This window comes from Chelonoidis abingdonii, chromosome 9 (assembly GCF_003597395.2).
Source record: "Chelonoidis abingdonii isolate Lonesome George chromosome 9, CheloAbing_2.0, whole genome shotgun sequence".
NCBI lineage: Eukaryota > Metazoa > Chordata > Testudines > Testudinidae > Chelonoidis > Chelonoidis abingdonii.
The window spans coordinates 31,603,751-31,621,232 of NC_133777.1; the positions used below are offsets into that span (position 1 = coordinate 31,603,751).

A 17,482-nucleotide genomic window follows, 5' to 3' on the forward strand; every position below is an offset into this window, starting at 1 on the left:
GGGTGTCTGGGTGCTGGAGATAGGAAACCTGCTGAGCAGTTTTGGTTAAAGTCTGCAGCTTTAGAGGCACGGTTCAGACCCTGAGTCCGTGTTGCAGCAGACTAGCATGTCTGTCCCAACAAGACAGGATTCTGGAGTCCCAAGCTGGTAGGGAAAACGGGTTCAAGGGTAGTTTCAGCATGTCAGGTGACAGTCTCAAGGGGGTCTCTGTGATTGAACCCATCACAGCTCCGCCTGTGATACCTTCACTCCAAGCAGCAATTCCTGTCTCTCACTGGTGATCATCTACAGTGTGACTGCCTTTCCAAAGCCGGCCCTGTCGTTGATCTCTAGTCTCTGTGAGAGTAAACAGGAAATGCATGTCTCCTCCAACTGTTGACCAGACATCAGAGCAGGCTTAATCTATTAGCAGAATCTGAAGAGTGGAAAAATGAGAGATGCAATTCAGCAGGACAACTGGAGCAAGCAGCAGTGGAGATGATTAGTGGTGGGTATTCGTTCCTTACTGACTCTGGCTAGATCCTCTGAGAAACACTGAACTTTTCAGTGCTATTGAAGAAGGCACTAGTCACTTTCAGAGATAAAATTGTCTACTGTAGCATACAAGGTGTATGTCCTCATGATGGATAATCCTTCTGGGAGCCTGCCGTGACCTCAGATTCCCTTCTGATATGTTAATATACTGAATGCTTTGCTTCTGGTTGTGTTTGGCTAGACAATGACTCTAGCATCTTGAAAAGCCAGGTGTTCTCCTTCTTCTGGTTGTCCTGTTGGGTGTTTTTCCTTCAGCACAAGGTGAGTGAGGTAATATCTTTTATTGGACCAACTTCTGTTGGTGAGAGAGAGAAGTTTTCAAGCTTACACAGTGGTCTTCCTTGGATCTTCTTCCTCCAGCAGGCAGAAGCAGGCCAGAATGAAGAATGGAGGTAGACAGAAATTCCCAGGTCATCTTGACTTGCAAATGAAAGCAGTCAGGCTTTCATTAACACTTCATCTGGTTGTGTTCGCAGGCACTGGTCCCCGTGGCCTGGGAGCATGCTCCTCCTTTAAATCAAAGCGCTGAAGGCTCTTTTGTGTGCATATGTGAATTGCACCTGTGTTGCCACCTAGCCTTGTGTGAAGGGTGTTACGGAGATCAGTGGGTGTGGAAGCAGGAAGGTTTTATCTATAATGGAAGAGCTTCATGAGATACCAATTCTGTGATGGTGTCGGGGAACCTCAGGAGTAAAGTATTATTTCACCATGCTTCAGAGCAATTGATACAAGGGATCAGGAAGCTGGTCCTTCTCCATCAAGGGCTCCAGAGAACTCCTCCTGGAGGAACACTAGAATCCATCTTGGCCATCCTTCTGGGTGAGATGAGAATGTTTTTTTTTCCCTTTTAGCCTTCTTATTGTGGTAGGCTGTTGTATTTAATGGCCATTCTGGGATAGGCTGTTGGGTTTTCTTTTCTCTGAGGCTTTATTCACTAGTCTGTGTCACTTTTCATTTGAAGATATGTGCAACACTAGGTTAGGACAGGAGGTGAAGTAGTACATAGGCTAAAGCTAGACACCATATTTAAATGTAGGTGCCTAAATCTGAGAACTCTGGCCCCCATGGAACTTCAGGGGGATCTGGGGTCATCAGAGTGTAATTTAGCCAGAACATCAGGACAAACACCTCAATGTTAGGTCTCAGCTGAGGCAGGACAGTGTAGTCAGCACTATGCAGGGGCACTGGATCACTACTAGCATCAGAAAGAAGATAGTAAGTTAGAAAATCTCTCTGTGGGTCTCCTATGCAAGGCCTAGCCAGGCCTGATCCTGTTTAGCTTGTGTTGTGATCACAGCGCAAGGTGATATGGCTGCAGACAGACCTGGTAGACTGCTCTTTTTTTGCACCTACTGTCCTGTGTTTTTTTACCTCTATAGATGTCAGCTGTCACCTACTCCATGCAAAACAGCTCAGTGCTGAAGCAGGGCAGATTCTGACCTGGCTCATGCCTTGAAGGAATAACAATGTCAGGCCTTCAGCCTGTGACTATTGTGGTCCACAGGAACTGGAGAAGCTGGTAGCCATGGCTACTGGCATATGTAGTTCTGGCTAGTGCTGTGCAAGTCTCCAGTCCTGTCTCCTGCACAAGTGGGGATGCATTTCACGTAAGCTGAAGGCTGAGCTTAAAACACATAGAGCCCATGACATGCTGACCATTAACCCATTGTGTGGGTTTTTACTGAGTTTTTATTCCACCTTTGTTGTGGAATAAGCCTTAGAGCTGAATATCAGCGACTGCTTGGAGAGGGCTTTAGTGCATGGCTAAATCACAGAGGGAATGCGCTGGGGCTGCCAGGTCTGTGTTCAGAGGGGTCTGAAAGCTTTAGCATGATCGCTTGTGTGTGGTGGAATTAAGTCAGGGACCGCCAGTGTAAAGAACTGTGAATCTCTGTCTTATCACATCTGGTATGAGTGGTGGAGGGGAGGGGAATGCAATCTTCTTCTTCTCTTTCTCTCGCATTAATCCAGGATCCCAATCCCTTTGGAGTCTTGTAAATTGTAAAATTCTGGGTCCGACTAGGGGGCATATCAGAAGAGGGGACAAAGGAGGGAGGCATGAAGAGAAGTTAAGGGGGGAAGCTTGGTCAAGGTTCACACACATCAGAGACTAATTCGTTTAGGAAAGGAGGACATAGCAATGGGGGAAGCTGAGATGAAGAAGGTCCTTGTCAGTTCACTGAGGAATTGGCAGTAGAATTGACTGGATCAACGATTTGAGGGCCTAATTTCCACCGCTACACCAGCCTGTTCTCAGCCTTCCCCCTGCCAGTCACATGTGAGCTGCTGGGATGGGAGAATTTTAAGAGAAGTTGTCACTGTATATTTAATAAGACTGGAGTGTGTGTGTTTGGGCTGTTTGAGGCCGTCACACATCTCCTGCCTTCTGTTGTGAGACACAAGACTGACAGTATTGTACCTTTTGCTAACCTCAGCCCTGGTCTGCACTATGAGTTTAGGTCGAATTTAGCAGCGTTAGATTGATTTAACCCTGCACCCGTCCACACAGCAAAACCATTTTTGTCAACTTAAACGGCTCTTAAAATTGATTTCTGTACTCCTCCCCAATGAGGAGAGTAGCACTGAAATCAACTCTGCTGGGTCAAATTTGGGGTAGTGTGGATGCAATTCGACGGTATTGGCCTCCGGGAGCTATCCCAGAGTGCTCCATTGTCACCGCTCTGGACAGCGCTCTCAGCTCAGATGCATTGGCTAGGTAGACAGAAAAAGCCCTGCAAACTTTTGAATTTCATTTCCTGTTTGGCCAGCATAGCAAGCTGATCAGCACAGGTGACCATGCAGAGCTCATCAGCACAGGTGACCATGGAGTCCCAGAATCGCAAAAGAGCTCCAGCATGGACCGAACAGGAGGTACTGCATCTGATTGCTGTATGGGAAGATGAATGCATGCTATCTGAACTCCATTCCAAAAGACAAAATGCTGGAATATTTGAAAAAATCTCCAAGGGCATGAAGGACAGAGGTTATAACAGGGACCCACAGCAGTGCCACATGAAGCCCACCAACGAACCAGAGAGGCAAACTGCCACTCTGTGTCAGAGCCCCAGACGTGCCGCTTCTATGATGAGCTGCATGCCATTCTAGGGGGTGCTCCTACAACTACCCCACCCCTGTGTTTCCCTCCTCCCCGACCCCTCCCGGGCTACCTTGTCAGTTATCCCCCCATTTATGTGACAAATTAATAAAGAATGCATGAATTTGAAACAACAATGACTTTATTGCCACTGAAAGCAGAGATCAAAGGGGGGAGGGGAAAGTGGTTGGCTTACAGGGAACTAGAGTGAACCAAGGGGGCGAGTTTTCATCAATGAGAAACAAACAGAACTTTCACACCGCAGCCTGGCCAGTCATGAAACTGGTTTTCAAAGCTTCTCTGATGTACAGCGCACCCTGCTGTGCTCTTCTAACTGCCCTGGTGTCTGGCTGCATGTAATCAGCGGTCAGGCGATTTGCCTCCACCTCCCACCCTGCCATAATTGTCTCCTCCTTACTCTCACACATATTGTGGCGCACACAGCAAGCAGTGATAACAATGGGAATATTAGTTTCGCTGAGGTCTAACTGAGTCAGTAAACTGTGCCAGCAAGCTTTTAAACGTCCAAAGGGCACATTCTATCGCCATTATGCACTTGCTCAACCTATAATTGAACTGCTCCTTACTACCGTCCAGGCTTCATGAGCCATGGGAGCAAGGGGTAGGCTGGGGTAGGTGAGACCACACGGTGCTACCGAATGGGAGAGCAGCCTGAGGCAGAAGCCTCCAGCTGGCATGATATTCCAGGCAGGACTGAATCTCCATTAGATGAAACTTAAAGAAGAGAATGACCTGGAATCATTCCCATTTTTGTCCAGGCACCTCTGACAGACCTCACTGAGGCAGGCCAGGAGCACCCATGTCTGCCCAGGCACCCCCAACCAACCTAGTCGAGGTCGGCTAGGAGCAACCACAGGATGCCGACAACAGCTAGCAGTCGTACTGCACCATCTGCCATCCGCAAGGCAAGGCAAGGGGATGCTGCTGTGAAGCACTGCAGTACTGTATCTGCCAGCAGCACCCAGGAGACATACAGTGACAGTGAGCTGAGCAGGCTCCACGCTTGCTATGGTATGTCGTCTGCATGGGTAACCCAGGAAAAAAGGCAAGAAACAATTTTTTGCAGTTGCTTTCACGGAAGGAGGGAGAGAGGGAGAGGGGCCTGACGACATGTACCTAGAACCACCTGCGACAATGTTTTTGCCCCATCAGGCCTTGGGAGCTCAACCCAGAATTCCAATGGGTGACAGAGACTGCGGAAACTGTAGGATAGCTATCACCGTGCAACACTCTGAAAGTCAATGTTAGCCTCGGTACTGTGGATGTACACCGCCAACTTAATATGCTTAGTGGGGACACACACAATCGACAATCAAATCAATTTCTAAAAAATCAACTTCTGTTAACTCGACCTAATTTCATAGTGTAGACATACCCTCAGTGAAAAGTGCAAGTGCAAGAGAGGCTGATTGTTTTTGGGGTGCTGTCATGTCTTTACTGTCACTGTGAGCCTGTTTGACATGCCCCGTATTGGAACCAGACTCCTGATGGCCTGCTAATCATGGAGTTGTAATCAGTTCAGGCTGCCTGGGGTCTGATCAACATTATGGCTCCAACTAGTTTAAATGAACCAGTTTTAAAGCAGGTTAGGATATTGTGTAGACAAGTACTGCCTGTTTGTTGTGACAGCAACTGAGGCTGAGCCCTGCCTGCGGTGTTTTCACAGTGCTGTCACACAGCTCAGAACCCTCACTAGCCAATCACGTTCTTGTACCAGTACTGTACACCATGGCTGTAACCATGGTGCCACCGGTAGGGTTGAGAACACTTATTACCTAGGCCCATCAGCATCCTTGGCACAGCAAAGAGTCTGTGCTCAAGGACACTGGAGTACAGGCTCATTGCCATGGGGATGTGTGGGAGGTGTCACCTCCTCAACTCATTCGCACCCCAGCCAGACTCTCAGGACTGAGCAGATTGACTGAGTTTTTTGTTTAGACCCTGCACTTCCAGCCTCCCACCAGCAGGGAAGTAGAGCTCCTGCCTTCTCCTGTGCTGCCCCCTGCTGGCTGGCTGCTTGCCCCTTGCCTCTCTCTGACCAGCCCCCTGCAGAGAAGTAGGAGGGGAGTTCGAGAGGGGGAGGAGGTACCTAGAGCGCTGTCCTCTGTCTGAAGCCAAACATGGGAAAAGCTTCCAAGGTAGAGTACTGCCAGCACATCATGCATCAAATTCACAGTCTGGGCTGAAGGGATCACAGGATTTTCACAGGATTTTTCTAATAATGATAATATGTTGCATGGGGGGAGAGGGGGCTGGTTGCCTTCTGAGTTTTGTGCCTTTAGTGGGAGGGCGCCTGCCTCAAATTATATGTGTTTCAGCCTTCAGTGCATCCCCAGAGATGCAGGCCCTCCCCAGCTGCTCGAAGGGGACCCTGGTTAACCTCCACAGCCCTTGGGGTGAGAATGCTGCCAGTGTATGCCTGCAGTGCTCCCACCTCCATTGCTGCCCTGTCCCCCTCCCCTCCCTGTTTCTCTACCCCAGCCAGTCTCCTGCTCTTTAATTCACCTGCCACCCCATATGTTCCCTCTTTCCTCTTCACAGTCTCGTAGCCATTCCATCTCCCTCTCTCCTCCATTCCCTAACCCTTCAGTCTCCTTCCTGTACCCCAAACTCCCCACCCTCTCCAGCCTCCCTCCTGCCCCCTGCTCATTAGCCCCCCCGTTGGCAGTTTCAGCAGAGAAGCTAAGTACTTTGATTTATGCTGCTATGATGGGCTGTCTCTCCTGGTCGGGCCTGAGGCACGATGGCAGGGCATTGTTGGGGAAGCTGTGGGCCCACAACTCCCAGCTCCTTCTCCTGAGTTGTGAACGCCTCTTCCTCTACATGTATTACACCTGCTAGTTTCTATTGGAGTTACATGTGAATAGGGAGAGGAGACGAGGCATCTCTGAATTTACTCTTGTTCTGGGACTGAGCCTGTTGGCCTGAGCACTAGACACGTTGGCACCCATGGGAAAGACTCATCTCTCCAAGTAGTCTGAGAAATATGCAAGCTCAGCTTCTTTGTTGAGGGCACACACCTGAGCCTTTAGAGCAGAGCTGGAGATGTGGGTCAGTGGGATGTGGAAGGTGAATTTGCATTGGGGAAGAACAAATGCTGAAGTTCTTTCTACTTGCACCTGGCAGGTATTAGAGGCGCCCTCTGGAATGGATGAGGCCCTGCAAACTTCAGAAACCAATAATTGGCACCTGGCACACTCTGGGAAGGAATCCATCTCTGTCACTCTGCACAGTGCCAGCAACCTACCAGCCACCCAGAAGGGCAATGTGCCATGGCCCTATGTCACTGTGTGAGTACTTCGGAATTTTACTTCTGGGCTTCAGATGCTGCTTCTCAGCCTTGGTTATAAGATCTGCTCTTTCAACAGGCAAGAAGTTGCGACTGCAGTGCTGGCCATAAGGCTGGTCTCTGCTGATCTGTTTGGTCTTAATCTTCACTGAATAGGCTGGCACTTGTGAGGTGTCACAGGAGGATGCATCTCTGAGCTGAAGGCACAGCATAATAAATCAGGGTCACTGAGAATCTTGCGGGAGAGGAGTGTAAGGTACACAGAGAGTGTACCTGAGTTGTCAGAAAAAAATGATGCATACAGCTCTCAGGGTGGAATATCTATTTCTAATTTCCTTTTGTTCAAAATCTGGCTGTCACCCCAGTGATTTATGCTATGGAAATGCTAAGAGGAGAATATCTACAGCAGCAATGTATCAGAGGGGGTGAAACAAACTAATCCCCTGCAGGCTGGGAAGCAGCAAATGATCAGAGCCCAGGGCCATTTTGAAGGTTGCCTTCATTTCAGAGCAATGCATCTATGTAGGACTGGTGTCCACTGGGTGGCTCAGGAGCTGCTTGGCTAATACACACTCAGGTGTTCAGGGCTGCCATGATGCCCGGGGGGCAGTCCCAGATGCAGTTTGAAGTCTTTGAACCATGATTTGAGGAATTCAGTGGCTCAGACATAGGTTAGGGGGTTGTTGTGGGGTGGGTGGGTGAGATTCTGTGGCCTACATTGTGCAGGAGATCAGACTAGATTATCATAATGATCCTTTCTGACCTTAAAGCGACTCTATTGTGTCTTTATCGTGATTGGGGCATCTTACCACATCAAGGCAATGGACCTGCTCTGCTGAAAACCTAAGGCTGGTCTGCATTGGAAAAGTGTACTGGCGTAGCTCTGTCAGTCGGGGTGTGAAAAAACACAAACACCCCAGCAGCATAGCTATGCTGATGAAACCCCCCAGCACAGGTGGAGTTAGAATCATAGATTAGGGTTGGAAGAGACCTCAGTAGGTCATCTAGTCCAACCCCCTGCTCAAAGTAGGACCAACACCAACTAAATCATCCCAGCCAGGGATTCTGGTGTTCTGCTGATAAAAGAGGGCTTTTGTCCATGCAGCTAACGTAGTCTGGGGAGGTGGTATTCGCTCTGTTAACATACACTGCATCTACACAGAATTTGGTTCCTTGTGCAGGATACATGTGTCATAAACAGATTGTTAAGGGTTAATGTCTCTTTTACCTGAAAAGGGTTAACAAACAGGGAACCAAACACCTGACCAGAGGACCAATCAGGAGACAAGATACTTTTAAATTTGGGTGGAGGGAAGTTTTTGCGTGGGTTCTTTGTCCGTTGTGTGCTTCTCTCGGGGAATCTGAAAGAGACCAGACATTACTACAGGCTCTCTAAGTTTCTGTTCAAATAATAAGTAGGAACAGGTGATTTTAGTATTTTTGTTTGTTTTACAAATGTGTTCTGGCTGGAGTGCATTGCTGACCACTTAAGGCTGCTTTGTTTAACAAACGACTGTCGTTAAACCTTAATAGCCCTCTGTATGCACAGCTAGAAAGGAAGGAAAAAAAAATTCTCTGGCTGAAGTTTAAAAAATAAACCCCTTCCCTCTGCTTCTAAGCTGCTAGCAGAAAAGAAGAAAAATCAGAATCTTACTGGCTTTTAGATTCTTATCCCACGCGCTGCCGCCATGTCATAAGGTATAATTCCCAAATCTGAACCTTAGCCTTTGTAACTTCAGATGTAAATATACAGGGTCCTATCTTAAGACACAGAAAGAAACTTTCCTCCCAGTACCAATAAAATCAAATATTCCCAGCAACTACACATATAAAGTTAACAAGCCAGATCCACAATTGCAATAGAGTAAAACAAACAAAATACTAAATCGCCTGTTCCTACTATTTGAACAGAAACGTAGAGAGCCTGAGTAATCGTCTGGTCTTCAGATTCCCCGAGAGAAGCACACAACAGACAAGAACCCACACAAAAACTTCCCTCACCTAAATTAAAAAGTGTCTGTTCTCCTGATGGGTGTTCTCCTGACCTGATTGGTCCTCTGGTCAGGTGTTTGGTTCCCTGTTTGTTAATCCTTTACAGGTAAATGAGACATTAACCCTTAACAATCTGTTTATGACAACATGCATCAGGGGACTCAATTAAGTAGCAACACTTTGGTGTGTAGTAACTGAAAGGACACTGTTGAGTTGTGTTATAATTAGACAGGTAAAATCTGAATGCTAAACATCTTTTAAAAGAAATAATTATCCATCTCTTCTTCACTAAAAGAAGGGCAAACAGTCATCGTTTGTGATCTATGCAAATAATGCATTGCGCTCCACAGTGCTGTTATTGCAGTAGATCTTTACTTAGCAATCCCATTCCCAGACTGGTGTGGGCATCACAAATGACACTGGTGCACTAATGAGGCTGTAAACAAGAAAATCCATGTTAATTTTAGCTCCTTTAGGAAGGGCAGTGGAGGAATCATAACCTGAAAGCGAATAAAATCAGTTGAAGGAGCCTGATTCTCTATTTGGTTGCCCCAGTTTTACAATAGTGTAACCCCTTTTTAGAAACTGATTTCTGGAGGTCCATAACCAATACAAAAGAACATAAAAAATGTAAACCAATGGGCAGTTTTTATTGGACAAATATATTTATTTATCCATGCCACCAAACAGGGCTGGTGCAACCATTAGGCGGACTAGGCGGCCGCCTAGGGCGCCAAGTGGTTGGGGGGTGCCAAAAAGCAGTGCCCCCCAATTTTTTTTAAAACAGCGGAGCACAAGGCTGCTAATGCTGCTCTCCGCCTCCCAGCTCCAAAGGGGCCGCCCATGGCACAGCCAGTCCCTCTCCCTGGGGGAGCAGCCAGCAGCAGAGTGGGGAAGGGGAGGGTCTAGCACTAGCAGCTGCACCTTCTTCCCCGCGCTGTGGGCCAAGCTGGGCTCCCTGTCGCCCTCGGGCTCTCAGCAGACTCGGGCATGGGGTGGGGGCTGGCTGCCTGTGCTGCCGCTGAGAGCCCCACGTCAGCAGGTGGGTATTGTAGTTTTAAGAATGCCTCTAGCTTCCATCCACGACACACCACATGATCCATTGTCTACAGCCAAGCGCTAAGATACAACCGTATTTGCTCCAATCTCTCAGACAGAGACCAACACCTATAAGATCTCTATCACATTCTTAACCTGATACAATATCCCACAATGCTGAATCGTGAAAAAACAGATTGACAGAGCCAGAAGAGTACCCAAGAAAGCCACCTACTACAGGACAGCCCAACAAAGAAAATAACAGAACACCACTAGCCATCACCTACAGCACCACTAAAACCTCTCCAGCCATCATCAAAGATCTACAACCTTATCCTGAAGATGACCCCTCACTCTCACAGATCTGGGAGACAGGCCAGTTCCTTGCTTACAGACAGCCCCCCAACCTGAAGCAAATACTCACAGCAACCGCACACATACAACATAAACACTAACCCAAGAAACCTACTTGCAACAAAGCCCAATGCCAGCTGTGGTCCACATATCTTCAAGTGACACCATCATAGGACCTAATCAATCACCACGCCATCAGGGCTCGTTCACCTGCACATCTACCAACATGATATATTGCCACATGTGCCAGCATGCCCCTCTGCCATGTACATTGCGCAAACCGACAGTCTCTGCGCAAAAGAATAAATGGACACAATCTGAACATCAGGAATCATAAAATTCAAAACCAGTGGGAGAACACTCAACCTCTTTAACCACTCAGTGACAACTTGAAGTGGCAATTTGCAAACAAAAACCTTCAAAAACTAGACGTCCAAAGAGAGACTGCTGAACTCGAATTAATATGCAAATTTGATACAATTAACTTGGGTTTAAACAGAGACTGGGAATGGTTGGGTCATTACACTAATTGATTTTATTTCCCTATGTTAAGCTCTCCTCACACCTTCTATGGGTCATCTCAATTATCACTTCAAAGGGTTTTTTTCTCCTGCTGACCTCAACTCAATTGATTGGACTCTTCCAGTAGGTATGCATAGGTTCACCTTTTCATGTTCTCTGCATGTATAAATATCTCCTGTCTGTATGTTCCATTCTATGCATCTGAAGAAGTGAGCTGTAGCCCACGAAAGCTTATGCTGAAATAAATTTGTTAGTCTCTAAGGTGCCACAAGTACTCCTGTTCTTTTCTCCTGTGCACCCCCCGCCCCAACAATGCACCCTGTCCTGCCACTTTTGCCTCTGGGCAACCTCCACTCGGCAACCTCCCGAGCCAGCCACGGTCACTCTCACCCCTGCATCAACTTCAGGACCCCCCACTGCCTGCCATCTACCTCCTGCCCACTCCTCCCTTGTGCAAACTGCTCCTGCCACTTTCACCCCCCTGCAACAACCCTGGGCACAGACACACCCCGCCTGCCAGCCCCTTGCAACAACCCCCTCCTGCTCACTTCTCCCTTGTGCCACTCCCTCCCTGCCACTGCACCCCCTGCAAAGAGCCCTTTTTGCCTCTGTGCAATCTCTTCCCTGTCACTACACTCCTGCCCCCTCCACCTCTTGGCCACCTCCACCCCCTGCAACAATCCCGTGCACCCGCCTCTCTGCCACCTTCACCCCCTGGAAGAGCCCCCATACAACCCCCTTCTTTGCAGCCCCCCGGTGCCCCCTGCACTTTGTGAACATCTGGGCCCCTAGGGGGAACTTGGCCATAGGAAGGTGGGGGCTGGACATCGGAAGGGGGGCGCAAAATATCCTTGCACCAGCCCTGCCGCCAAACCTGACAAAGGGCAGAGCGAGCCAGGCCTAGCATAGCAGGGGTACTGCAGTTCAGGTCTGAAGGGGTCCTTGGAGGACTGGAATAACAGTGGTTAGGATGGAAGTGCAGTGACAGAGCTGAGCAAGAGGTGGGATACCCGGGGGTGGTGCGGGACAAGATTGAGCAGAGCCGTGTGTGTGACTCTTCCCCTGCTCGTATCCTGCCCAAGCTATAAACCCTTCACTTTAATAAAGAAAATTGAAAAACCAAAGAGAAATGTGCTCCCAGGAGATACATATGTGAAAAGTAAATATCCAGATTCTCAGTTCTTTTGAGGGTGTACTGCAAAGAGTCTATCACTTGAGCTTTAGTGGCATCTCTGGAGCCATTTTTGGCCTGGTGCCAGTTGTGTGCAGAGTCAGGCAGAGTTGCCCCCAGTAACCAAGGAGTAATTTGGTGCTGTAACCTTAAGTCCTCACAGCACGAACGACTTTGAGAATGTAGAAACACTCACAGATTCCAGGTCCATCACCTACGAACATGTGCATGAAGCTACACGTGCAGCCACTCTTACACACACAGCTTCTTGCTGTCATATACCCACCCTCACATGCCCTAGATACTCAGTCACGCTTACACACACCTTCTCCGGCTCCCATGCAAATGAATGTACTTAGGTAAAGATGTGCACACAGAAACACACAAGTGCATGCACCCCATTCACACAAAGGCACACGTATGAGACATCCCTGTGATAAAGAGACAGGGCAGAGGTGGTATAAGCAGACCCATTAGCAGCCCAAAATGAAGGAAGCATGGAGGTGCTCAAAGCCACTTTACATTCCATGTCCTCCTAGAGCCGAGGAGCCAAGCCAGACTCTCTCATTCCCATTCTCACTGATAGGAAGTCCCCTCTGGTGCCCTCAGTTCCTATAACAGAAGAGACCTGAGCTGGGAAAAGAGGCTTGTGGAAGTTGCTAGCTGGCAGGGACAAAGCAAAGTGTTTGCTTTAGAGACTTGAAATCTTTCCTGTTCTATGTGGCTGATGTTTGGGAAAGAGGCAGAGTTGATCTCAGTGACCAGCTGGTCCCTGTTTTCCTGCTTTTCTCCTTTCCCCAGCCCTCCTGCCTCTCCTCCGCAACAGGTTCCTTTGTTCTGTAATTAAAAGTGCTCTCTCTGTCTGATTTGTCCTTGGGGTGATGAAGCCAGATCCATGAAGGACACGGATTACCATCACCTTTCCACTCCCAGGTCACTTTACTTAGATCTGGCAGCTCCTATCAGCACTTCCTTCTCATCCAAATGTGTCATTCTCTTTATCTTTAAGATCTGTCTCCTGTGGCGTGCCCCCATATCTCATCCACTGGAGAGCCCCTCTCCTCAATGCCACCTGCTGGGAGGTGGGACAGAAGAGGGCACCAGGTGGAGGCATGGAGTGGTGGATGGGGTGAAGAGTGCTTGGGTTGCATGGTCAGTGTGGGAGAAGACATGGAGATGGGTGGTGAGCTCCATGAAGAGTGGTAGATCGAGGGCTTGGCCACAGTGAAGGGGCTGAGGGTTCAGTGTTGTACTGAAGAGTGAGAGTGTTGCCACGGGCTAGATGTAGCCAGAGCAGTGGACAAGGTAGATGATTAGCATTTTAGACAGATTGAAGTTGTTTACCTGGAAGGCCAGAGAGCAGAGGGTTGGGAGCTCCTGCTTCTTCTGCACCCCTTGAGCTGGAATTACTGCTTTTCTGCTTCCCTTTGCTCTCAATGACCAGCCCTGGGCTAGTGACAGGCTGCTGGGACTAACAGCTAGTGTCAGACCTACTGTTCAGGGAACTGAACTAGGAAACAGAAGGATGTCTGTGCACTTTAGTCAGGCCCAGGAGATGGAGAATCCAGCACCAGCTGGATCAATCCACTCCCTTTTTTATCCTTTGGTGCATCTCTGCTTATGTTCCCTGCAGGCTGCCCTGGTGGTAAACGACAGCCTCTGGATTTCCAGAGGCAGAAGTAATTGTGTCTGGCCAATGGATACCCACTGGTGCGTTTTACCCACGGTGATCTGAAGAACCCACCATTATTTACAATATCCACCTTGGTCTTCTCTAACACCTTCCCTCAGAGCATATACTTTACCAAGGGTTAGTAAAGATGGGGAAACTGAGGCACAAGTGATTTGCCAAAAGCTTCACAGAAAGTCAGTTGTGGAGCTGGGCAGGTTTCTAATGATCAGAGGAGAAAGATTCTAGAACAGCCTCCCAATAGGAACAGTGGGGAGCAAGCAACCTAACTCAGGGGTGGGCAAACTTTTTGTCCTGAGGGCTGCACCTGGGAATAGAAATTGTATGGCAAGCCATGAATGCTCACTGAATTGGGGTTGGGATACGGGAGGGGGTGAGGGCTCTGGTTGGGAGTGCAGGTTCTGCAGTGGGGCTGGGGATGAGGAGTTTGGGGTATAGGAGGATGCTCTGGGCTGGGACCGAGGGGTTTGGAGAGCGGAATGGGGATCGGGTCTGGGGCAGAAGGTAGAGGTGTGGGAAGAGGCTCAGGGGTGCAGGGTCCAAGTGGCACTTACCTCAAGCAGCTCCCGGAAGCAGTGGCATATCCCTCTCCAGCTCCTACACGGAGGCAAGTCAGGCAGCTCTGCACACACTGCCTCATCTGCAGGCACCGCTCCTGCAGCTCCCATTGGAGTGCGTAAGAGCTGGAGCGGGGCCATGCTGTGGCTTCCAGGAGCTGTGTGGTGCAGCCCATGACCCTGCGCCCCGGCTGGAGCACCGGAGCGGGGCCAAGCCACGTGGTGTGGCCCCCAACCCTCCACCCCGGCTGGAGCGCTGGAGCAGGGCTAAGCTGCATGGTGCAGCCTCCAACCCTGCGCCCAGGCTGGAGCACTGGAGTGGGGCAGAGTCCCATGGTGCAGCCCTGATCCTGCACCCAGGCTGGAATGCTGGAGCGGGGCCGAGCTGCATGGTGTGGCCCTTGACCCTGCACCCCAGCTGGAGCACTGGAGCAGGGCCGAACTGCATGGTGCGACCCCCGACCCTGCACCCCGGCTGGAGCACCAGAGTGGGGCCGAGCCACGTGGTGCAGCCCTCAAGCCCGCACCCTGGCTGGAGTGCCAGAGCGGGGCCATGCCATGGCTTCTGGGAGCTGCGTGGTGCCAGGGCTGCCCGGGGTGGGGCAAGTGGGGCAGGTTACCCCAGGCCCTGCAGGGGCCCCCACAAGAATATAGTATTCTATAGTATTGCAACTTTTTTTTATGGAAAAATAATTGCTTTGCCCCAGGCCCCCTGACTCCTCTGGGCAGCCCTGCATGGTGCGGTCCCCAACCTTGCGCCCTGGCTGGAGCACTGGAGCGGGGCCAAGCTGCATGGTGCGGCCCCTGACCCAGTGCCCCATCTGGAGTGCTGGAGCTAGGCAAGTCCCAGCCTCACTCCCCAGTGGGAGCACATGGGCCAGCTTAAAATGACTCACAGCCTGTAGTTTATCCACCCCTGACCTAACTGGTTTCAAAATGGACCTTGATAAGTTTATTACTGGGATGACATATATAGCATGAGAAAGGACTCTATGATCCAGGAAGTCCTCTCCTGCCCTATGTTCCATGAACTAGAACAGCGGTTCTCAGACTGTGGTTTGGGACCCCAAAGTGTGTCAGGACACCATTTTAATGGGGTTGCCAGGGTCAGCATTAGACTTGCTGGGACCCAGGGCTGAAGCTCCAGCTGCACCCCAACCCAGGGCAGCAGGGCTCGGGCTGCAGCTCCCTTTCCCCCAAACTAGGGCAGCAGGGCTCCAGCTGTAGCCCCCTCTCCCTCCACCCAAGGCAGTGGAGCTTAGGCTGCAGCCCCACTCCTGTGGTCACGCAGTAACTTTGTTGTCAGAAGGGGGTCACGGTGCAATGAAGTTCGAGAACCCCTGAACTAGACTATACCCTTTGCACTAGTTGGTGTGCCCCCACTGAGTTCTGCCCCTGGAGTCCAGTTGTATTCAGCTGTGCACTCAGCATTAGGAATGGATCAGCCCTCTTGCCCCATGCTGAAATGTAGGCACAGAAAAAGGGGTGCTGCTCCATTTATCTCAAGAGGGGATTTAATTCTGGGGCCTGCAACTGTGCTGAGAAGCTAAGTACACCCCAGGGCCAAGTGACTGCTGGAATGAAGTATCCCTTGGGTGATGACTCATCTGGGCTCCCATACTGAGTTAATCAGCCAGCAGAGATTTAGCAGCAGAGCAACTCAGGGCTCTCCTCTGAAAAGGCTTCCTCCAGCACAAGGAGCAAAGTACCTGGGGGCTGAGGCCAGGTCTCCTGCACGGCATCCATCTCCTATCATTTCTGTGATTATAACACTGCCTTTTGAAGCATGCTGGAGAACATTCAAAGAAGAATCACAGGAAATGTCTGCTAAAGCACAGCCTTTCCCAGGAGCAGATTTGCCTGGAGGCAGAAGTGACATTTAAAGCAGCGGAAGCGGCAAGGCAGCATTGCATAGCTGGATGTGTGTAATTAAAACCAACAACAGAGCCCTCATTCCTCCCCCAGCCCTCGCACCCACACACACATACACATACTCTGTCCTGCAGAATCAGGGAAGGGGAACATTTCACAAATTCAGCTGCATTCTGGGCCTGGTCCAAAGCCCTTTAAAGTCAAGGAGAGTCTTTCCATTAATATCAGCAGACTTTGAATCAGGGCCTTGGAGAGGAATGTGGTGTGGGTGGGAGAAAACAAACTGGTTCTGATAAGGCCTCCAGCGACATAGTTTGGCAAACCTGGGCCCAGTCTGCCTTGTGGCACGATGACTTTGATGTTGTGATGTTGCCACTGAAATGCCATTGAACCATGATGCCAGTCCTGGAGCCCTTTCCTAGTGCATGGAGGGAGGGGGAGCGAGCCCCGAAGAACATCTGTTCCTGGATGTCACATGTGGAACCACTGCCTGTGGTAGCCACAGGCCAAGAGAAGAGCAGGAGTCCATTTTCCAGCATGGGTGGCAAGACAGAATTAGTCAGGTGGGGTCACTGCTGGCCTAGGAGAATCCATTTCAAAGCCGGAGGGGCTGCAGAAATGAAACCAAGGAATTAGCCAGCCCCAACTCAGCATGGATGGCAGGAGGGGGCTTTCTTCCTGGGACAGAAGCCTGGAAGAGCCTATCCTCAGGAGAAGGCTGAAGGGACAGGAGACCCCATGGCCCAGGAGTTCATCCCAGAGAATCAGTGGCCTGAGAAGATCAGCTGCCTAAGAGGATCAGCTGCCCAGGGTAATGGCTGGCAGCTCACAGCTCGTTCAGGGTGTGTGTGAAATGAGCTAGGGATGTCAATGCACATAAAAAACACGTCACACTAGTTGGACCCTCAATGGAGAGGCTCATGTGGGCAGAACTCCCCTCCAGCCCAGAGAGCTTATCCCTCCAATTTAGAGTTGGAGCACATTGGCAGCATTGTTCTTTGACAGGGTTACTGGCCTAGTGGATGGCGGGGAGCAATAGACATGATATCTTGATTTTAGTGAGGCTTTTGACACAATCCTACCTGACATTCTCACAAGCGAACTAGGGAAATGTGGTCTAGAAGAAATTACTGTAAGTGCAAAACTGGCTGAAAGACCATACTCAAAGAGTAATTATGGATGGTTCACAGAATATTAGGGTTGGAAGGGATCTCAGGGGGTCATCTAGTTCAACCCATTGCTCAAAGCAGGACTAATCCCCAGACAGATTTTTATCCCTTGGCCCCCTCAAGGATTAAACTCACAATGCTGGGTTTAGCAGGCCAATGCTCAAACCACTCAGCTATCA

The 17,482-nt window shown here is 49.8% G+C and overlaps 1 protein-coding gene across 1 annotated transcript in view; it reads left to right on the forward strand.

Annotated features, from left to right (window-relative positions):
* Positions 1–5,769: 5,769 nt before the first annotated feature.
* CCDC33 (coiled-coil domain containing 33) overlaps positions 5,770–17,482 on the forward strand; it is a 234,122-nt gene continuing 222,409 nt past the window's right edge. The window contains exons 1-2 of the mRNA XM_075069314.1: positions 5,770–5,787; positions 6,776–6,939. Of these exons, the coding sequence (XP_074925415.1) occupies positions 5,770–5,787; positions 6,776–6,939 (182 nt within the window). The remainder of the gene's footprint in view (positions 5,788–6,775; positions 6,940–17,482) is intronic.